At 40.2% G+C, this 23,803-nt stretch overlaps 2 protein-coding genes across 2 annotated transcripts; both read left to right on the top strand.

Moving 5' to 3' along the window:
- The first annotated feature begins 372 nt into the window (after window positions 1-372).
- LOC137265054 (b(0,+)-type amino acid transporter 1-like) lies at window positions 373-23,563 on the top strand. Its single transcript, XM_067800376.1, has 18 exons — window positions 373-511; window positions 1,087-1,188; window positions 1,392-1,631; window positions 2,053-2,178; window positions 2,679-2,778; window positions 3,638-3,678; window positions 14,857-15,009; window positions 15,598-15,699; window positions 16,113-16,352; window positions 16,883-17,008; window positions 17,291-17,390; window positions 18,036-18,080; window positions 19,066-19,189; window positions 19,556-19,659; window positions 20,720-20,816; window positions 21,672-21,821; window positions 22,457-22,625; window positions 23,496-23,563. The coding sequence occupies exons 1-18, from the start codon at window positions 373-375 to the stop codon at window positions 23,561-23,563; spliced, it is 2,226 nt and encodes a 741-aa protein (XP_067656477.1).
- Window positions 7,164-10,171, top strand: LOC137265323 (b(0,+)-type amino acid transporter 1-like). Its single transcript, XM_067800692.1, has 3 exons — window positions 7,164-7,759; window positions 8,261-8,429; window positions 8,987-10,171. Exons 1-3 carry the CDS (start codon window positions 7,628-7,630, stop codon window positions 9,058-9,060), a joined length of 375 nt encoding a protein of 124 aa, XP_067656793.1. The 5' UTR covers window positions 7,164-7,627; the 3' UTR covers window positions 9,061-10,171.
- Window positions 23,564-23,803: the final 240 nt, after the last annotated feature.

The raw sequence follows: 23,803 nt of genomic DNA on the forward strand, positions 1-23,803 counted from the left end.
GTCATGAAACCATAAACCATCAACCAAAGGTATATCTGTCAACCCACGAGACTGTCTGGGCTGGATACGTTTTATGTTTGTTTCGATACGTTTTGCATGATGTCATGTACGTAACCGACCTAAGCAAACGAAGTGTTATTTTTGTTTGTTGGAGATTTTTTAGGTTATATATAAAACTTCAGGTAGTCAAGTGCAGAGAATGAGCTGTGCATCGCAGTCTGAATACATGAATAATGAGAACACCATGTGCTCGCAGTAAGCAGTAAAAACCTAACACATTTACGATCTAAGCAGTTTTGCCAGTCTAGTATTAATAAATGAAAAACATTACTTAAAGATTCGACAAGCCCGGGCAACGTATTTCGAACAGACATGGAAGCGCGTCAACGGGCAGCTGAGGACTCTCCAGAGAAGACTGGCCCTCAAGTTGAACTTGACACATCGAAGATAACCCTGAAGAAGGAGATTGGTCTTTTGAGTGGGGTTGCCTTTGTGGTCGGATCCATCATTGGTACGTTGCTCGGAACATGTATCAAAGTTCGAGGTTTATACCTGCATACTATTGCTTTTTGATGGTTTAAGGGTTTGTTGCTGTTTAGCCTCACAATATCCCAGTTATATGGCGACGGGTTGTAAATAATCTTGTCTGGGCTGGGCAATCCAGCAGTATGAACATAAATGTATGCACTTGGGATACCATGAAACATGTCAACCACGTCAGCGAGTCTCATCTCCTGATCCCATTACTTGCCGCTTGCAACAAGTATGGGTTCGTGATGAGCAATTCTAACCATGATGTTTACAGGTGTTAGTAAAGGGACACGAGGTAGTAATTGTCGTGTAGGGTATGTCACTGTTAGAGAAGGGAAGGGGATGGTAAGGAAAGGAGATGGTAAGGAAAATTAGAAGGGTATGAGATGGCAAAGAGGGAAGGGGCGTTGTTTGGAAAGAGCTGGAGAAGAGGAGAGAAAGGAATTGGAAAGAAGAGAAGAACTAATGACGTGTGAATCGAACTGTTGTAGAGAAAGGTGCGTGTACATATATGTATCTGATCAAAGGAAGCTGTAACGTCTAAACATTTTGTAGGTTCTGGTATCTTCATCTCTCCTCAAGGAGTCTTAAGGAACACAGGCTCAGTGGGTATGTGCCTTGTTGTGTGGTCTAGCGGGGCTCTTCTGTCTCTGCTCGGTACGTATGCCGTTTAATACGCTGAAAACTTTCGTTTGTATACATGTGGATAAATACATTAGTCAGTGTTGTAGATCAATATCATTGGTGGAACTCATACAATCATTTAACATTTTTCAGCTCTGGATCGACCAATAGGCGCTACAGAATCTAATCTGCTTCAACTAAACAAATTTGTCTTTTCCCATCCTGTGACCTTTCAGGTTCACTTACCTTCACGGAGTTAACATCAGTCACACGGACATCGGGAGGGGAGTACGCAGTGTTGATGAAAACATTCGGCCCTATCCCTGCCTTTGTGTTTGTATGGGCCGCTGAAATCGCCGTGAACACATCGGCAAGAGCTGTGCAATGTCTGACGTTAGCGGAGTATTTCTCCTCCTTCCTGGAACTGTGTGGATCCCCAGAACCGCCGAAGAAGGTCGTAGGGATCTGTCTTCTGGGTACCTGTTTGTACACATCCCTAAATGTCCTAACATACTCATAGCAAGAAAAAAAACTGGTATTAGTTAAAACAGACTTTTTATTCATCTTTGTAAGATGTAATAATGTAAATCTTCAACTGAATCTGATAGTCAATATATGCAATACTTTATTATTTTTTTTTCGCTCCCCAACTAATCGTACCGGTAAAATCTACAATCAATTGCATTGGTTTGTCCATCTTAAGTATCAAAACAAACCAGTCAGTTTTGAAAGGTTATACGGCCATGCCACAGAGACCGTTTTCCCTATTGGTTCAGGTGTTCATTCCGGTACGATGAACGTTTCCTGGGTTTTCGGGAGTCAGTTTTCTCTAAATTCCAAACGTTCATTCTTTGTAACGAGTTTATTTTCTTTTTACATCTTACATCTATTGTCTAGTTCTTCTGGCCATCACCACGTCCTACAGCGTGAAGTTGTCAGCACGAATCCAGGTCTTCTTCACTGCAGCCAAACTGGGAGCTCTCATTGTGATCATCACTGGAGGACTGGTCAAAATTGGACAAGGTGAGACAGAGGGCATTGGATACGGGCAGATTAAATGGGAGACAGTTGGTCTACCGCAACTTTCTAAATATCCAAGTTCACTGAAGCCAACTAAGCTGCCAATGTCTTAACCTACCTTTTCGATTAGTATCCTGGCAGATTGGGTTTAATGGCATCTGTCTGTGCGTGTGTCTGTCTGTCTGTCTGTCTCTGTGTGTGTGTGTCTCTGTGTGGTATATATTCATTCATTGTTATATTTCTGTGTATGTGTGTTCTGGGTGGGGTATTTGTGCATGTCTCTCGTGAATACAGTTTTGAGTTATATTTGCATAACCACTGTTATTTAGACTTTCTTTCTTGCACGTTTGTGTGAGTGTGTGTATTGCTTTAAGGCAATCTTTACAGTTTTTACTGTACCAACTAAGCAAGAATTCCGGTATATAGCAGGAGTATAGCTGCGTGCTTGTAAATACTTTGATGGAGACAACATATCCCTGTATGAGGTGTGTCTTTTCTTTCAGGCACGGTATCTGAGCTACCAACTGGGTTTGACGGTTCTGTGACTAAGGCATCCAACATCGCTCTGGCATACTACTCAGTCATGTTTGCATATGCAGGATGGTAGGTGATGGTCGACCATTTCAGATTTGATAACAGTGTTAAAACACCAAGTTAACCCTGCTCCACTGATTGTGTTCATAATATCACCACTGTATCAGTGTCAGGCAAGAGGTCAAATCTTTGGAGTTCCCGTAAAAGATAGCGATAAGATACATAGTAAATATGCATATGTCTGAATTAGTGTATGAGTGGGACCAAGTTATTTACGGTTTATTGAATCTTTCAATCCAGAAACAACCCTTCTTTTTTGAACGTGTATATATTTTAAAAATTGTTAGAGTAACACTTGAATACATCAAGGGACACAAATGAGTGAGTATTGCTTAAAACTGCGTCAGCAATCTTGCAACGATTCGCGGCAATAATCAAAATATTCAACAGGTCTATGTCCGAAAAGACCATATATAATTTCAAAGAGTCCACGATGAAATGTTGAATATGGAACAAAAAAGACCCAGCTTGAGCAAATAGATTTATACCACCATCCTATCAATTTATGTTTCATACTGTTTAACGGGTGTCCTTATCGTGCAATTACAATATCACAATTTGTTGGTGTGTTAGTTGCACATGTTTATCTGTTTCATATGATAATTATTGTTCCTGCGCATTCCTCAATAACCATATATGATCCAGTACCCTTGTGAGATCATCCAGTCTTGTTTGCTTGTTCGGTGTTAAATGCCGAACTAACCAAAATTCCAGCTACATTTGGACCAGTTCATTCGCTTGTCAAATGTAGAAGGACCATAGCGAAAGGTTGCTTTTGAAATGCCCGTTTAGCCTGACGTATGGCATTGAAAAGGCAACAAGCCTAATCTGAGACAAAGTTTTACAAAGATATATTTTGTCTTTTCAGGAACAACGTCAATTTCTTAATAGAGGAGGTGGAAAACCCTCGTAGGTACTGTGTCATAAATACTGAGAGATCAAACTAATAAACCGAGTGTAATAATTTGAGTATGCAAACGAGGTCACCTAATAAAACCATAAAACCAGTTTTGAAACGAACCGTACCAATGCCTACTTGCTAAAGAATGCACTTTAACAGTCAAAAGAGTTAAGACGGATTTTTCCCAATGGGCAGGTGTGCATGTAATTTAAACAAGAGTCATCAGAAGGTGACAATTACCCCGGCCCCCAGAGTTGAGAAATGAAGCCCACCCCTTTCTTTTGAAACAAAGTTTGAAATGTTTCCATGGAAAACGAGAATGCCAAAAATCTGCAAATAGCTAAAGGCACCACTTGGCGATTTGCCGCGTATATCTGCTAAGGTTGGTTGAAAGATATCACAAACTTGTTCTCCGAAAACAAAATCTGAGTCTCTTTAAGACTTGAAGTTCGAATTGTTTCCATGGAAATCCAGAATAAAATGAAAATGCCAAAAGTCTGTAAACAACAAAACGCACAGCTTTCACATCCAGAAACGGACCTTTGTCGAGTATCATCGGTGTGGTGATAGTTGCTGTTGTCTACATCCTCACCAACATCTCCTACCTTGCTGTGATGACCCGCCAAGAACTGTATCAATCATCGGCTGTCGCACTGGTACGTCTGTGCAAAGATGGGATTCATCATTACTGGTATTGATCATAATCTGGTGCTGCTTGTCTGACGGGCTTAGATGTTTGCTTATGGTGAAAAGAGGAGCAACATTGTTCATCAACATTGCTCCACAGGTGGCAAGGAACCACTGAGTTAAATTCGCTTACTACGTTTGTTTATGCTGCCCGGCTTGTCGCATTCGTAACTATTTGCGTCATTCCGGCAGATGGTTACTCGTATCCCTTTCGTGACGATTGTTCTTGTGTTGAAATTTGATGATCCCTTAGCTCAAAGTTATGTTTAAATTTCGCTTTGCATGATTCTGCGAGGTTTTCAAGTTCGACGGGGATTGTTTGTTTTTGCGGTTCCCTTAGAAGCATGACTTAGGCAGTGACTGTGAGGACGTCATCTTGTACGCAGCACCGTACATGCTTCATCAACCTTGATACAACACACGATCCCTAAATGTGCCTTTTTGGATTTAGACCCAGATATTAACTTTCACTTTGATTGAAATTGATGGTTGTGTCCCTTTCCGGAGCAGAACTTTAAAACCGTTCACTATTCTCCACCAAACGCGGTACAAAGATAGCTCTGATGGTATTGTGGTGCCTTTTGGTGGATTTGGACTTCTGAATAAAATGAATTTGCGTTTCCATGCCAACAAGTTCAATATTCTCCTTCCACTCTGTCATATCCACACCAAAACACTGACATACTGTACTCTTAATTAGTAGACATAATCATGAAAAGTGTTTTGCCTTTACGGGGAATATTGATGACTTTGTCTTCTTGTCCCTGTGGAGTTTTTATATAATTTCGAACAGAATTGGGGAGACAGGGTCCTGGGTTCAGCATCCTGGATTATCCCGATTTCTGTCATGATGTCTGTGTACGGCAGCGCTAACGGTGGAATGGGAACAGCTTCGAGGTAAGTTGTGCATGAAGAAAGTTGGTATCTCAGTTCACACATCAGTTGAAGCCATGCAGTGTTAAGCGCATAGAGTCCTCACGTGGGTGACCGTGTACGGCAACTTGACTCCTGAGAGATTCGAGGACTTTGGTGCTGCGGTACAACAAAGCACACGTGACACATGTGGTCTCACCTTAAGCAAGTGACTTTGTTAAAACCTGTCTCTGTTCGCTAAGCTGAGAATGGATACCCGGTGTGATACGTCATCGCTTACGCACCTTGGGATGTTCAGGTTAATGATAATCAGATCGTAGTACTTTGAGCGTGCCTCCGTGGTTTCCTAATTCGTGCATTACAATTATTATTGTTGTTAAGTATATGGCTGTAAGTAAGCACATCAATAACACTAAACAAACAGTTACATATTTAAGTATTAATACACACAAAATTGTGATGAAGTCAGTAACATCAATTGGCCAATCAGGAAAATGAATGTGCTTGATAAGCCAAGACATCGCATGTAATACACGTGTCGCAGTGAGAACGTGCACATAATTCACAGAGGTCGATAAAAGGGAATGCCGATGCTTACTGGTTGGAGGCGCAAACGCTCCAACCCTAAATTCAGACTGAATTTTCACTCGGTTGAAATTTTTCTCTAAATATACACTTTGAATATACAAAATAGCTTTTAGCCAGTGATACTTTGTCTCTTTATATTTGGCAATTCTAAATGTCCAGTAAACATAGCTGTAGCAAATTACGAGACATGTAGTTATTCCAAAAATAATTGTCCCCTTTGATGCGGAAATCGAGTTTTCTAAAAATGTCTAATTTTAACACATTCTGTGAGTTTACTGATAAAAAAAACTGATCTACTTTCAGTTTCAAATAAGTTTACATGTAATAGAGCATACTTGTACTTATTCAGTGTATTATTTCGAATTTGCAGAATCGGAAAATCCATTCCTTTTAAGTAGCACATATGAGGTTTCCCTACAGGCGTGTTACTATTTTAGTGAGGAAATCCCTAAACAGGTCACTCGTCATTTGATTCAAAATGACGCCGCTTACATGCGAATGATCGACTGAGAACTTTGATGGCTAGCAGATATGAACGTCTGGGTATTTTGATAACGAAAATAGGGTGCACTTGTACGTATAAGTACAAACGAATCATTCCTGTGGGTGTTCCATGCCATACATAACATACATAGTCTTGGCGAAAACCTGACATGACTTTCCTGAAGCAAGGGTACCTACTTTATATTCTTTCCTCTTTTTCCATTCTTTTCACATTCACCAGATATGAATTTCTTGATTTTTTCTTTCGATGTGGAATTTGTCAGAACGGATATACACAAAAAAACTATTATAAACATCCCTCCCTCCTTCCTGTCATCTTTCCTTCTCTCAGAATACAGTTTGCAGCAGCCCGTGATGGGAATTGGTGGGAGTTCCTGTCATACATCAACGTCAAGAGGTACACGCCCTTGCCATCGATCGTTTGTCATGTGAGTTGGAGTCATCGTCGTTTTACATCACCAGTAGTTCTGCTGTATGATATATAACTGTACATCATGTATAGTTCAATACAAATTCAATTACACTGAAATTATATTCATTTTCAATTCAATTCATGTTCATGGAGACATTTCCTCGACTTAAAGGCGCACATCTCCCCGTTTGATGGGAGCATGGCACTCATAAAGTTTTGGGGTTAGTCTTTGGTTTTCAATAAGGCCTGCACAGTACTTCAAGACAGCACGAGTTCTCCCGGTGACAATCAATGTACTCTTGTTCTGGTGTAACAGTATACGTAATGGTGGTTCTGCATTACTTCCACCTGCATATATGCATGCACACATCGCAAGCTGGCACATGCAAGGCGAACCGGGAGTAGCGAACCACGAGACTTGCATGGGATACTGTCTGCTGCCACTGTCTTGCTGTGCACCCTAAATTATAGTCACGCACTATACTGATATTAACTGTGTAGTCTTTGTCTCGTTAACAAATTGAATATGAGACGTTGACGAATATTTATATTTTCAAACTAAAAGCGTTATACTTATAATGAAGTCATCAAACAAAAGGACAAACAAATTTGAATCTTTGTTTATTCAGCTTTCAAACCTTTTCAAGATCTGTTTGCACTTGTGGTTATCTTTTGATCCTGAAAAGGCTAAATTCTAAATCAAGTGTTCAGTGATAGTGAATACTTCATGTTACATTTCTGTTCATATATTTCCGGGACATGTGGATATTGCTCTTAACCACACGAGGACGATTATAATTCTGTGGCTGAAGTACTACTAGTGTGACTCTCCTCCACTCTCCACTGATTTCATGGGTGTTTAATTTTGGCCGCAGGTCCTCATCTCTGCCTTCATGACGCTACAAGGAACTATCCCTAGCCTCATCAACTTCCTCAGCTTCACCCAATGGGCATTTTACAGTGCCTGTGCTCTAAGTTGTCTTGTGCTGAGGTTTAAAATAAAGGATGACCCGAAACGACTAAAGGTACAGTTTTATGTCACCATTCGAATCATGGGGGCGATGAGATAACCTACTGAATAAAACGTTTGCGCGTAATGCCAAAGACCCGGGCTCTATTTCCCAAATAGGTACAATGTGTGGAACCCATTTGTGGTGTTCCCGGCCGTGATATTGCTTTAATATTTCAAAAGGCGACAAACACCTAAACTCACTCGCCTGACAATTGGTTCAAATCCCATTTTGGCACGATTGCCTGTGTTGATTTTACAGCACCGTATCTGCATCACTAAAATGGAATACATTCATTCGATTTTCCACATGGGTGGAATTTGTGATGTACAATGTCGTGATATGGCTGGAACATCACTAAAAGCGTCTTAAAGTTTTACTCACTCACTCATACATCATGTGTCTTACATTGAAACTGGTACAACAAATTCAATTCTGTAAACAACACAACGTATGTTCAAAAGAGATAAGACTCAAACTCACAGCAAACTCGACTAGTTCACCTTTTTCTTTCAGGTTCCAATCATCATTCCCATCTTCTTCATGCTGTGGTGTCTGTTCCTCGTTGTTGCACCTATTGTAGAGAATCCCCAAATTGAGCTGCTCTATGCGGCCATATTTGTTGTTGGCGGCCTTGTCGTCTATTTCCCTCTCGTCCACTTCAACTTGAAACCAAAATGGTTTGGTAGGTATTGAACAGTACATCAGTACAGCTGACAAGATCAAACGTTTTTTAGAATTGCTTCACACAATGTGTAACAAACAGGTTTTCACTTTCATCAACAAGTCATTGGTGTTCACGTTATTTGGATTCTATTAACCAATGGAAAGCACCCTGACATATCAACATATCAAAAAAGCCAACAGTTACCAGATTAATATGCACATATGTGGACACATGCGGTGATACAACGTCCTTTATTAAAATGTTCCTTAAAGACTCTCCTTGGAAACAAAATGCCAGCTGCTGTTGAGACCAGATCAACCACACTCCTGAAACATGAATGACGATATTCAGTTGTTTGGGGGTGTTTTTTTGTATGTTTTTATGTTTGGTTTTGGGGGGGGGGGTTGTTTGGTTTGGGGGTTTTTTTTGTTTTTGTTTGTGTGTGTGTGTGTGTGTGTGTGTGTGTGTGTGTGTGTGTGTGTGTGTGTGTGTGTGTGTGTGTGTGTGTGTGTCTTTTTCTGTTTTTGGTTTGTTATTCTTTTTTCATTTGAAACTAATCCAATTTCTGTTTACAGAAAAGGTAGAAATCTACCTTCAGCTGCTGATGGAGGTCGCACCAAGTAGACCAAGTACATACCTGGACTCATAATAATTATATGGAGCACGTCCTCATATAACCAGACTGCAGAGAACCATTGGATGCCAAAACGGAAATCTTCATTTGTCAGCTTAAAATACCTGAATGTTGTCAGGCGAATTGTGTACATCACGCGCAAACACGTGCCTGTTTACGATGCATACATTGTCTCTATCACCATGACGCTCAAGCCTTTAGGACGCCATAGTACTGCTTATTGTTGTTGCATCTGATAGGTTTCTGTAGGTCAACAAACTGAAGAATTTCCAAGATGAGTATCTTCAGAAGACTGCTCTGATAGTCATGAAAGCAGCTTCGGCTTCCAATATATCACCTGTTATTTTGCAGTATTTTTTTTTCAATATTGCATTAACCAGTGGTAACTACCCGTTCAAACGGCCAGAATTAAACATCAAGGTGTTTTTACTGCTAATCCTTCTTTTCCAGTCATATATTTAAACAATAAGCAATTCTTGCCATTGAGTTGTTACAGATAATCCGAAAAGGGTATCACCGTAAATATATTTCTTAACACAGTACGTTAGTGTTATTGTCCTGTGGTACGTGATTTATACCGGACAATTTCAGGTTATGTCTATTTCTTGGTTTCCTCAGACTCATAACTTGCATTCATGACCAGTGGCAGAATATTATGAGTCCCAAATCTGACCAGTATACGTTAACAATTTCTTCAGAGATTGTTGACTTGCTTGTGTTGTCTTATTGACAACGTGTATTTTCTACTTTCATCGAATAAGCTGTGTCTGGTGGGCATGCTGGTAACACTGCAGCAGCAATGCTCAAAACACAGACTACTTGCCTGCTGTTGGTTGCAGTGGCAGCCCAAATCTTCCTGTGAAAAGTACAAACATTTCCATCACTTTGCCCATCAGTCGGATCAGTCCCTTCCATGTCGGAGGGACACAAACATCTAAACCATGCCTTCCGGCCTAGTCGGCGCCATCCACACCGTCATCCACACATCAATCTTGCTGATTCAGCTGGGATATTCGAGACTAAATACTCTCTATCCTTGTCACTATATGGCTGAAATATATTACACGTATTTCTTAACTCTTCTATGTTTGACGAATCTGCAAGTCTGATTAAACATCTTTCCCAGCATGGTTTACTTTCATTGAACAAATGTAAAAAACAAGTACCAGTAGTACGATTTGCACAGCAATCCACTGTGTACTTACTTTGTGCGTCTCTGCAAACTGTCATCGAAGCCCGTTCGAGGGCAAGCGATTGAGTCACATATATATATATGTCGAGAGAATGTGAAAGAATATGAAGAGAGCGCCTAAACCTTTGTATTAGTATTGGGCCATTTCTCTCATTTACGGATATGTGCGTTTGTTTTCAAACAAAAGGAAAGTCCTTTTGAGGAAAGCAGAACTTGTTTTTACTCAGTAAATACTGGAATAAAACCTGCAGAATTACAGAAATTAACTTTTAAATAGAGACTTCCTAAATAAACATACAGCAAAGTACATTGAATGAAATTTGATTTAAGCGTCGCACGTGCATTTTAATAACTGAAGAACGTTTGATTGTTCTCTTGCCTCTGAATGTTGTAGATAGAACGTCAAGTTCAACCTAAACAGCGCACATGTCATGACGTCATGACTTAGCAAACATCAGTGTCTCTCCGGGCATGTACAGTATCGAGCAATGCTTGGGGGACATGGAGCAAATCATCAGGTATGGGCTCCCGTTGTAGCATCAAGTACAAACAAAGCGAAATAAGTAAATCAAATGAAAGCGGAACCTCCCGTGAGGGGGGAATACCGTTTGGAGTCACAAAAAACAGTCGCAATATCACACGTGAAACTAATCTTTGATACACCCTCGGTACGATAAAGGTTTTTATAATGTATCTGTTGTATAATGATTCTAAAAAGATACATGTAAACGTGTGTACCTCATGTACTGGGTGTGTCTTCTCAACTAAAGGGTGGTGAATGACATTGATCAAGCTCTTGACATATGAATACATGTATTGTAGACGTGCTTTGGCCTGAATGTACAGTGCAAACATGATATAGACGAGACCCAGTGAGCGTTCCGGTCTGCAGCCAAAGCAGACACATTCAGACACAACACTGACTTTGACTTTGATACATACGCATCAACGGGTGCTGCTGTTGAAAACGGTCACTATGGATACGAACGAGAGTAAGTATTTTTGTCCTACGCGCACAGCTATTATCTGCGATAGCATAGCAAAACAAAATCTCACCTGGATGACGATGAAACACACTTTAACATTTATCGACAATTGTGTACTTGCGAATGTGCTGTTCCACTTCGCCTTGACTTTGGATGTATGCGTAAAAAAGGCGGTTTGAGAAACATTATGACAGTTGCCGGAAGGCAAATTCCTTGTCTATCTCAAAAAGACGTTTTTATTGGAGTGGGAAGCATGAGACATTTAATAGACGGCTAATTAGTATGAATGAGCTCAGATGGAAAGATATGCGGGTTTTTCTGGTTGTGTACCTAAAGAAATTGCTCGGTGTTTCTATTTTTGAAACATAATTATTCTTAGTCACGGGTATATGTTTGCTGATGAACGCTTGTATTACGCAAACATTTGTTAAAAAGTGGAATTTGTTGTTGTCTTGCACTCCCCAGTCAGTGGTCAGCTCAGTGGCCGTATACCATGTCCTAGACGATTATCCATGGACACGTGAAGATCCAGGGTAGACCTGGACTTCACCAACCCATGTTTGTCCAGGCAACTAAGGAGTGTCGTAAGAAGTGACAGGTCGTTAGACTCTCTGGCTTGTTTGACTCATGACGTGGTATCCTAACTCCGTATATTTGATCGTGTGAATGGTCCAGACCGCTGACATATACCTAGGATATTGTTGGGCGTTAAACTGAAACTAAATTAGTATCCATGTAACCCCATGGGTAAAGTCAGAACTTGTACAAGCAAACACGCATGCACGCAAGTAAACTTGAACTAGCAGTCTTATTGTGTCCTCGGTCGTTACAAAGACAGGATACCGTTTAACCTAAATAAATTCAAGACAACACTTTGTTCCGGTCGTTGTTTTGATAAATCTAATGATTATTGTTTGCAATGGCCAAATTTAAATATGCTCATCTCTTCTGTCTTTCAAAATGAATGACAGCGAAATAGCTTTCTGAAATGAAGTGAAAAGGTTCAACGTTTGCACAGAGGCCACTGCGAGGTCTCGGTGACAAAATCAATGATCAGAGGTTCAGTGAAAACTCGTGTCTGTGAAACAACATGAAATAAACAAAATGAACAAAATTCCGATCATGATAAATGTCACTCCACAAAGTCCTACCGCTATTGTCAACGGTGAGTATGGAAGGTACCGTCCTTTTGAAATGCTCAGTGTAAAACTTTGAAATAGTGGTTAAAATTCACACGTATGAATGAAAATTCAAAAGTCTTCTAGCTCCCGAAAAATATTTATCATGTATTATCGACAGGAAAATTCGTAAAATATTGATCAAATTAAGATGTGTATAGCTAAGATTAAAGTATAATGAAGGTAGATGGCAAAACACATATGTAACGAAACGCAACTGTTCATTATGCAATTTAGGAGAAGATGAGTATCACGTTTTATTTGTTTGTAATGTTTCTAATGCTCTTACAACAAAATATCTACCATCTGTATATTGTAAAAGAAACCTAATTAACATACATTTAAGACCCTATTAACTACTAATAAAGGATAAATTCTAAGAAATGTGTGTACATATTTATACCAGGCTTGTCAACCGAGGGAATAAAAATACTCGCCCATTCTTTAAGATACATATTTTTTTATATAATTAACCATGTACTGCATAATTATGACTGTGTGATGTAAACTCATACTTTTGTATGAGTTTTGTATACATTTGTAAATGCATGCAAAATTTGTATGTACATTGCATGTTGTATACGGGGCTGTGGCCTACTGACAATAAAATACTTGACTTGACTTGATACAACGTCAGCATTGTACACTGTCGCGTCAAATCCCAGTATATAAAGCAAGCGCATACAGTTCTTTTTTATATGTATTTCAGTTGCAGGCAAAGTTCATGCATATGTATTAAGTTCATGAATATGTATTGGTACATCTGTTCACACATCCAGCTTGACTTGCAGTGACCTTGCGTGACCACGCGTGTTCCAGTGGTGGTCACGTGATGACATGGATGTTATACTGAGATATTCAAAGTTACAACCGATTAACATATGGGTCATTGTATGTGCGGTCGTTGATAGTTACAACCAATGTTGACGCCAACCAGTCGATCAACCAGTCAGAACACCACCAATTCAACAAAGCCTTTTTAAATAGTGTGTGTGTGTGTGTGTGTGTGTGTGTGTGTGTGTGTGTGTGTGTGTGTGTGTGTGTGTGTGTGTGTGTGTGTGTGTGTGTGTGTGTGTGTGTGTGTGTGTGTGTGTGCGTGTGTGTGCACTTGAGGTTTAACGCCACACTCACCAATATTTCACCTATATGGCGACGGTCAGTAAATTATCGGGTCTGAACCAGACAATCCGGTGACATGTGAGTCCGATTCTGTAAGTCGCCTCCTAAGACAAGCATGGGTTGCTGACGATCAGGTCTAACCCGAATCTTCACGTGCAACGTGCATGTTACGTATTAGCCTATTACCCGAATGCTTACAGACTCATTTCATGATAGTTCGAATCCCATAAATATAGAAATCCCATTTCTGGAGTCGACACCTTAAGTTGCTGGAATAATGTCAAGGCGGCGTAAAACTAAACTCATTCGCTCAGACGTACTACCTCCAGAGACAAAACATCGATCTTTCTTTGTCACGATGCATTTTCATCTGCGCCTGTGTAATACTCCTACGACATGACATTTGAGACTTTCCTCCTACTTAAGATCGTAAGTTATGCTAATGAAATACTATTCTCAGACACAGCTCTCTTAAGCGCGACTCAGATATAATGTCACCGTTATGTAAGGCCTGTACCATGAAACCAGAAACCATCAACCAAAGGTATATCTGTCAACCCACGAGACTGTCTGGGCTGGATACGTTTTATGTTTGTTTTGTGTTTGTTTTGTTGTTTTATATCTATGTCATACATAAAATATAACTAGTCAGGTGCGAAGTACCAAGGTCTGAATACATGTTCACTATTGTCCATTACGACAAGCAGGATGGAGGTAAGACGTGCCCGCAATATAGGCTAAGTCAGCCATTGGCATTTGAAAGATTTATAGGTATTGCTGTCAGACAACAAATTTACATGTAGAATTAGAACGGGCATTATAAAGTGGTTTTCGGGTAATCCAGGAACAGTCAGTGAATAATATAAAATCCGTTGTTACTGTTTAGAAACTACCGTGACAAAAGTTTTGTGTATCCCCTTTAACCCAGCAGAATAAAACACGGGCGCGGCTATATGATTCAATTACAAGGTTCCAGGTTAGAATAAAATACCATAAGATCACAAATTTAAACTACTGACTAAATACCCAAAGGTACCCAAGTTTTTATTCTTGTCGATATACAGACTAAAGATTGTCGACGGCTCAATGTAGACGAGGTGTCTTCACTTCGGCGGTTGATATCAGCAGACAGACCTAAATCAATCGTAGAAGCGTACATTTACCATCAACACATTCTCATTCGCAAGTAGCTATCCAGTGGGAATCAGGTGAATGTTTCTCCTTCGTGATGAACTGCAACGAACGCCGCAAATGCAAATAGGCAGCAATAAGTTAATATTGTGTTGATTAAAGTCATACAAGTCTAATGTTAAACGATGAGAAACACTGCTTACAGATACAATCTCAGACATGGATGTCCGTCAACGGGCAGCTGGGGACTCACCAGAGAAGACTGACCCTCAAGTTGAACTTGACACATCGAAGATGACCCTGAAGAAGGAAATTGGCCTACTGAGTGGGGTAGCTTTTGTGGTGGGATCCATCATCGGTAAGCTGGACGGAACATGGATCATTAATGGAAAGGTTCTAGGTTCTACGTAAAAACTACTAATGCTTGTTGATGGTTCAAGTGGTTGTTTGTTGTTTCAAGCCGCACTCAGCCGCTATATGGCGACGGGCTGTAAACAATCCACTCGGGCCAGACAGTCCACTTTCCGGCAGCATGAACATAGATCTACGTAGCTGGGATAAGATTACATGTGTCAAACAAGTCAGCGAGTCTGACTTCCATATCCGTTAGTTGCCGCTTACAACAAGCATGTGTTGCTGAAGAGCAATTCAAACCCATGATGTTTACAGGTGTTTGTAAAGGGAAATTTGGTACTAATTGTCGTGTAGGGTATGTCATTGTTAGAGAAGGGAATGGGATGAGATAGAAACAGAGGATAAGGGAAATTAGAGGGGGATGGGATGCACAAGAGGGAAGAAAATTTGGTTGGAAAAAAGAGGAAAGGAGGAGGGACGTTGAAAGAATGAGAAGTGTGAATCGAGTAGCGACACAGAAAGGTACATGTACATTCATTCCTTCAATTATGTATCGACCAATGGTAACGTGTAAAGTCCAGATGTTTTGTAGGTTCGGGCATCTTCATCTCTCCCCAAGGAGTCTTGAGGAACACAGGGTCTGTGGGTATGTGCCTGACTGTGTGGTCCAGCGGTGCTCTCCTCTCTCTACTCGGTAAGTAGCAGATGCTGAAATGTTTCACATGTATAGATGTTTATGAAGACATTATTCACTGGTATATGTCAATATCATTGGTGAACCTCATAAACTCAGTAAACAATAACCTTGTAACATGTGTTACATTTTACCACTTTCTAAATGGCATTGTGTATTCATAACATTAATCTTAAACTCGTTACTGGATTTGTGTTTTCATGACAAATAACATCGAGGTTCTTATTTGCTTGTGTGTTGTTTCATTCTCAATTAAGCATTTTGCAGAACGCTGAACAAGTACAAACGTTAAACACCTTTCGACTGGGGATTGCGCCATAGTTGGCCCTTTGAACAATTAAGCCATAAAAAGTCAATTCTGTCTGTAGTGAAAATGAAATTGTTTTACCTTTTCCCATCCTGTAACTTTTCAGGTTCACTTACCTTCACGGAGTTAACATCAGTCACACGGACTTCAGGAGGGGAGTACGCAGTGTTGATGAAAACATTCGGCCCTGTCCCTGCCTTTGTGTTTGTATGGTCCATCGAACTCGCCGTGACCACATCGGCAAGAGCCGTGCAATGTCTGACGTTAGCGGAGTATCTCTCCTCCTTCCTGGAACTGTGTGGATCTCCAGAACCGCCGAAGAAGGTCGTAGGCATCTGTCTTCTGGGTACCTGTTTGTACACATCCCTATATGTTCCAACATACTCACAGCAAGATAGAAAAAAACGTTGGAATTAGTTAGGACAGATGTTTTATTCACCTTTGATATACTTAAATCATCTCTAATCCTCTCGTCAGTATACATTTTCCCTTTTCTCTATCATCAGCAAATATAACATCTAGAATCTACAATCTGGATATGGGGAACCAGAACGTCTGATGATATAGATGCGTCTGTAAGTGCTTGTAAGAAATATCTTGGGTAAAAATGAGTACATGTAATTCAGCAGTATATGGAGAGTGTAATTAATTATTTGTTAAAATTATCAGTATGGCCCCAAGCAGATTACCAAAGAAATGTCATAATATGATCACGATTTATGATAGAAATGGGCAAAGGAATTGCGTCAAAAACGCAACTATATATATATATATATGTGTGTGTGTGTGTGTGTGTGTGTGTGTGTGTGTGTGTGTGTGTGTGTGTGTGTGTGTGTGTGTGTGTGTGTGTGTGCATGGCCTTACATCTCTTTCCAGTTCTTCTGGCGTTCACCACTTCCTACAGCGTGAAGTTGTCAGCACGGATCCAGGTCTTCTTCACTGCAGCCAAACTGGGAGCTCTCATTGTGATCATCATTGGAGGACTGGTCAAAATCGGACAAGGTAATAGAGAGGGCAGATTTCATGGGAGAGAGTTGGTTTACCGCAAACTTTCTAGTTATGAAGGTTCACTGCCAATATCGTAACCTACCTTTCCGAATAGTGCCGTGGCAGAGTGGGTTTAGTGGCACTATATACATATACACACATACACATCATCGCCCATTTAAGCTAAACATCCTGAATATAACCGTACCGTTAGTCAATAGTTGGAGCATAATGGGGTGCTTCTGAAATACTTGAATGGAGAAGAAGTATCCCTATGCAGGATGTCTTTTCTTGCAGGCACGGTATCTGAGCTACCAACTGGGTTTGATGGTTCTGTGACTAAGGCATCCAACATTGCTCTGGCATACTACTCAGTCATGTTTGCATATGGAGGATGGTAAGTGATGGTCGACCATTCCAGATTTGTTAACGGTATGTACTTATTTAAAACACCAGCGACTAGATCCATGGCATGAACCTATCAATATGTGCATAATGCTGTTTAACAGGTTTCTTCATCATGTAATTACAATGTCTCCAACAACGGTGTATGATACGTATTGTTCCTGTGCATATTCAGTAAGCGTATATAATCCAGTGTCCCGCTCAGATCATTCAGTCTTGTCTGTTTGTTGTTCGTTGTGATATCCCCGCTAAATGACGGTAGTCTGTAAATAATCAAGTCAGGGCCTGCACATCTTGCTTGTCAACAGTACAAGTACCTATACAAAAAGTTGCCTTCAGGGTGGAAATATAAACGTATTATCCTATAACCTTTTCCTCTTCGTCGTGTTTAAAGAAACTAAATTTATATTTTGCTTTCAAAAGGTAACCTGTTCAAGCCTGGCAAAGTTTTGTAAAGACATGCAGGATTGTTTATGAGACCAAACGCTGTTCTATACTTGTTTTTTTTTCTAGGGAAAATTTTTATGTCGAGGACATATGTATAGGTAGCCCTGTTTCATTGGCCTCCTTCGTTTCTAAACTGCAATTCTAGAAAATGAACAGAACTGATTTTCGTATGCATCCTCTGTCTTTTAAGGAACAACGTCAACTTCTTAATAGAGGAGGTGAAGAACCCTCGGAGGTACTGTGTCATTACTTGGAAATTGATGATTTTATCATTAATTCGATAAACCCAATGTTATAATTTATATACAACTGTGGTCACCATATCAAACTATGACCAAGACATTTTATGAATAAATCATGTGACGTCATTTCACAGTTATGACATCACAGGATCGACGTCACAGTATCACCTGATGAAGGGATCTGAAATGTCCTCTAAACATTGTGTGTAAAAGATGAAAAGATTTATCCATGAAATATTTTGGTCATATATGATAAGTTCTAAACGCTAATGAAAGGCACCATACAGAACTAGTTTTGAAAAGATATGTGCCAATGCCTACTTGCAAAAGAACGCAGTTTAACAGTCCATCAGTTCAGATGAATTGTTTCCAGTAGGCAGGTATGCATGTAAGCAAGAGTCATCAGAAGATGTCAAGTATCCCGTACCCCAAGTTTGAAAGACCAAGTCATTTGAACTTCCTTAAAGCTCAACGTGGTTTTTAAGACTGAGTCCAGATCATTTCCAAGGAAATCATGAAGAATTAAAAGTACACGAATCTGAATAAGCAAAAGGCACCACTTTAAGAATTGTCTCGTATATCTGACACGTATTGTTGAAATATAGTGAAAGGTTGAAAGAAGGGAGAACAGAAATGGCAAAGAATCTAGTACTTTATAAGGAATGGGACGGTTAAGTCACGCCATTGCAAGATGAACGGGATGCACTAGTAGCTGATGCCAATGTTCCTCAATAATCTGTGCTGTGTTTCCATGGAAAATGATAATGCCAAAAATCTGTAAATAACTAAAGGCACCACTTGGCGATTTGCCTCGTATATCTGCTAAGGTTGGTCGAAAGATATCACAAACTTGTTCTCCGAAAACAAAATCTGAGTCTCTTTAAGACTTGAAGTTCGAATTGTTTCAAATTAAAATCCAGAATAAAATGAAAATGCCAAAAGTCTGTAAACAACAAAACGCACAACTTTCACATCCAGAAACGGACCTTTGTCGAGTATCATCGGTGTGGTGATAGTTGCTGTTGTCTACATCCTCACCAACATCTCCTACCTTGCTGTGATGACCCGTCAGGAGCTGTATCAATCATCGGCTGTTGCACTGGTACATTCATTGAAAGGGGGGATCCATCAATACTGGCATTGATCATAATCTGGTGTTGTTTGTCTGACAGGTTTGGATGTTGGCTTATCATGAAAAGGGGACAATTGTGCATTGTTTGGACGAACATTGTGCATTGTCTGGCCATAATATAATTATCTTCCGCACCCTACAAGGAACCAATGGTCTGAGATTGGATTCCCGAATAATCGTGATTTAGTTACTATGTTTGCTTATTCTGTACGGGTAGCCGCTCTTAGATATGCCATGAAGCAGTTATTTTACATTCAAATACCGGTCTGCTGCTTTAATTCTTGTGGGTTTCTCATACCTATGTAACCTCGGGTTTCCATCCAACTCTTCATCCAGACCTGGGGAGACAGGGTCCTGGGTTCAGCTTCCTGGATTATCCCGATTTCTGTCATGATGTCTGTGTACGGCAGCGCTAATGGTGGAATGGGAACAGCTTCGAGGTAAGTTGTGCATGAAGAAAGTTGGTATCTCAGATGTATATGGTCAACACAACTGAACAACATACTGCTGTAGCGTGAAGTGCGAGTGTGTCTACTTCTTAGTATACACGTCTTACCCTCAAATTATACATGTAGCGGTTGTGGTTCAGCGCATAGAGCCCGGGTCACAAATCAGTTGAAGTTAAGCAATGTCGAGCATGGGTGGCCGTGTTTGGCAACTTGACCTATGAGAGAGTTTCAAGGACTTTAGTCTTGCGCCACAACTAAGCACGCGCGACACATGTGGTTTCTACCTTGGCGAGTGAGTTTGTTCAAAATTACCTCTGTTCACTCAGCTGAAAATTGGTACCTGATGGGATAAGTCATGTGACTATTAACCTTGGATTATCAGGGATAATAATGATGAGATTGTAGCGCTTGGAACGTACCACGCCTTGGTGCGGAATTCAGGTCATTACTATTGTTCTTATTAATATTACACAACTAAAGGCCCGAGCGTGAGAGCTTTAACAACACTAAACTCACTAACAAACACAAAACTGTCGGTGACATAGTTCCATTCCATAATGCAACCATCACCGACCATTTATTATCAGCCAATAAATATGACTTGAGTTTGCTTGATTTGCCAAGACATCACATGCAATACATGAGTCACGACAACAACGTACACAAAACTTGGAAATGGAAATGGAAATGCAGAGACTTATGTCTAGCTTCCAGCTATTTGTATAGTGTGGATGACGTACTGAGACATGTCTAAACAGTGCATAACATACACAATGTAGTCTTAGCGAAATCACACATGGCTTTTCTGTGTCAAGGGCACCCTACTTCATGGTCTTTCCAGGCCATTTGATTCTGGTTTGAAGAAGATCATGAAATAGAGTTAACACTGAGATTTCTACTATAACCCAATATGAATTTGTTGTATTCGATTTGATTGAAAAGCTGTAACCATTTTGTTTCATTTTATTTTGATGTGGAATTTGTCTAAACTGACATACTCAAAATGGCTTGTAATATCAATCTCTGCTTCACGCAACTTTCTTTCTCATAGAATACAGTTTGCAGCAGCCCGTGACGGGAACTGGTGGGAGTTCTTGTCCTATGTTAATGTGAAGAGGTACACGCCCATGCCATCAATCATTTGTCACGTGAGTTGGGGTGAATGTTGTTTCATGTGACCTTTAATTCCGTTGTATGATATACACCAACGGAGAAAAGTAACTGTACGTCATGTAAAGGTCAATGAAAATATATTTACACTGAAATTATTTTCGCTTTCAATTTATATTCATGGAAACATCTCCTCGACTTAGAGACGCATGGGATCATGGTAGTCATAAATGTTTGGGGGTCAGTTTACATAAGGAACAATATTCCTGAAGTTGTCTTCAACAGGGACAGTAAGTAAGTCACAGCATTTCGAGAGAGCTCAAACAATGCTCACTTGGCCGGTCTGGTTAAGTCATATTTGGGAGTTACGCAAATATGACCCAGGACTGATTCTTAAAAATATATTTGTCACCACAAATCTGGTACCGGAAGTAAGCTTGGCCCGGTCTGACATATCAGCACGTTGGCGCGGGCCAAGGGAACGTGGAGTAGACTTACAGACCTATTACCAGCTAATTTTGTTCGTCTAACTTTCAACTCTTCTAACTTGTGGAATAGAACTGTGAGTCAAAGAGTTTAAAAGATCTGTTTGTGCTTGTGGTGAGCTTTTGAGTTTGAAACGGCTAAATTGTTCATCGACTGAACAACATTGTGTATACTTCTTGGGACATTTCGTTTCATAAATCGTCGGTACATATAAATATTACTCTTACGGAGGTGTATAATCTATGGCATATCTCACTTTAACTCCAGTGCATTGTTATTGTCACAATAACGTTATGTACATATATAGTTTAAATCATAATAATATCTGATTTCTGAAGTACTGCCGTTATCTCATTTAACTCCTCCACTTCCCGAAAAATAATCCAGATGTTGATGTTCTGTTGCAGGTCCTCATCTCTGCCTTCATGATGCTGCAAGGAACCATCACCAGCCTCATCAACTTCCTCAGCTTTACCCAATGGGCATTTTACGGTGCCTGTGCCCTTTGTTGTCTTGTGCTAAGGTTTAAAATAAAGGAAGACCCGAAACGAATAAAGGTACTGTTCACGGGAACCCCGGGTTTGCCTTGTGAGCCCATTTCTGATGGCCTCTACTGGAATATTGCTTAACGCGATTTAAATCTAAACTCACTCACTCGGCTGATTATGGGTTTTAATCCATGGTCGGCATGTTCTGTGTGTTGATTTGACAGCACCATGCCAGTATCACCAAAATGGAAAACGTACATACCTTCAAAAGCAGCAGCCTCACACGACATTTCATCCTTTGTACAGTGGCGCTCCAGTAGCCCAATTGGTTATTGCGTCTCCCGAAGACCCAAGTTCCATTTCCACATAGCTACAACGAATGAAGGCCCGCGTCCATTTCCACATAGCTACAACGAATGAAGGCCCGCGTTCCATTTCCACATTGCTACAACGAATGAAGCTCCTTTCCGAAGCAAAGTCCGTGATATTGCTGGAATACTGATAAAAGCGTCGTAAAATCCTACTCACTCACTCGTCCATCATGTGTCCTATTTTGAAATGTACTCGACAAATTCGATTCTTTAAAACGAGAACGTTGTAGTGTGTTCAAAGAACTGTGAATCCAACTCACTCACTTATGTCCAATCTCGACATATCTACAACATATTCGACTATGTTCTCTTTAATTTATTTTCTTCTTTCAGGTTCCAATCCTCATTCCCATCTTCTTCATGTTGTGGTGCCTGTTCCTCGTTGTTGCACCTATTGTAGAGAATCCCCAAATTGAGCTGTTGTATGCATCCATATTCGCTGTTGGCGGCCTTGTCGTCTATTTCCCTCTCGTCCACTTCAACTTGAAACCAAAATGGTTTGGTCAGTATAAAACAGTACATCAGTACAGCTGACAACATCTGACTTTTGTAGACTTGCTTCACACAACTTACAACAAAAAGGTTTTCACTTTCATCAACAAGTCATTGGTGTTCACGTTATTTGGATTCTATAACTAATTTAAAGCACAGTGACATACCAACATATCAAATAAGCCAACAGATTAAAGTGCAAATATCTGGACACATGCGGTGATACAACGTCCATTATTAAATGTTCCTTAAGGACACTCTCGCTGGAAATAACGTCTTATATTTATAAACGTGGAGATAAAATGCTGAGATTTCTGACTAGTGCTCAGGTAACGGAGAGTTGAAACCATATCCATTGTACATTATTGTGGTGACGTTATTTCATGGAGAATCTTTATTCACAGGTTTCAGGGTGAAAGAAGGAGACAGTTTCAATGTTGTCTCGTTATATCTAGTTAGGTGAATTAATCAGTGGAATGGAGGAGGGTGATACCAGATCATCCACATACCTGAAGCTTTATTGATACGTCTCGGCCATCTTTGGATGTTTTGATTTCTGCAACCAAAGTACAAAGTCTGATTTAGAATATAAGATACAGATTCAGAATATGAGATACACCCACAGATAAGTAAGACGAGGGGCACAATTCTGTCCTAGATGATGCCAACTTCTTTCCCGAGTGTCCCATCCCCAAATTTCACGAATATATTATTTGTGGCAAAGTTATGTCTTTCGAATATCACATTTCTGGAAACTTCAAATAAAATTGCTTTCATGCTTAACAAAGATTGTTTCCGGAAGTGGATAGTAACGTGCTACTTCGTGGAACCATTATATAAGGTGGTATTCATTTCAGACATAACCAATTCTTGTTTACAGAAAAGATCGAGATGTATCTTCAGCTGCTGCTGGAGGTGGCGCCAAGCACATACGTGGACTCATACTGAAACAAAGATCTTCACACCTTCATATAACCAGATTGCGGAGAACCTCTGGATGAACAAAAGAAAGAAACTGAGCCAGTGTGTACACGTTCATCACTGCTTCGTTGCAACCTAAATTAAAGTGCATTCCAAGCCAATCGCTTTGAGTAAGCAAACCCGTTTTGAATTTCATTCTGTTCTTTCTTCTCTTTCAAACTGGCGTGGCGACTACTACTTCTAACGAAGTGCTGTTGGTGATAATGT

This window comes from Haliotis asinina, chromosome 15 (assembly GCF_037392515.1).
Source record: "Haliotis asinina isolate JCU_RB_2024 chromosome 15, JCU_Hal_asi_v2, whole genome shotgun sequence".
Taxonomy (NCBI): Eukaryota; Metazoa; Mollusca; class Gastropoda; order Lepetellida; family Haliotidae; genus Haliotis; species Haliotis asinina.

Excerpts from the sequence above, each read along its gene's own strand:
- LOC137265323 (XM_067800692.1), top strand. The coding sequence starts at position 7,628 with ATGACGCTACAAGGAACTATCCCTAGCCTCATCAACTTCCTCAGCTTC. Across the intron at positions 7,760-8,260 it reads ATGACCCGAAACGACTAAAG|GTTCCAATCATCATTCCCAT; the intron begins GTACAGTTTTAT and ends TTTTTCTTTCAG. Across the intron at positions 8,430-8,986 it reads CTTGAAACCAAAATGGTTTG|AAAAGGTAGAAATCTACCTT; the intron begins GTAGGTATTGAA and ends TTCTGTTTACAG.
- LOC137265054 (XM_067800376.1), top strand. The coding sequence starts at position 373 with ATGGAAGCGCGTCAACGGGCAGCTGAGGACTCTCCAGAGAAGACTGGC. Across the intron at positions 15,700-16,112 it reads TGCTCTCCTCTCTCTACTCG|GTTCACTTACCTTCACGGAG; the intron begins GTAAGTAGCAGA and ends GTAACTTTTCAG. Across the intron at positions 17,009-17,290 it reads ACTGGTCAAAATCGGACAAG|GCACGGTATCTGAGCTACCA; the intron begins GTAATAGAGAGG and ends CTTTTCTTGCAG.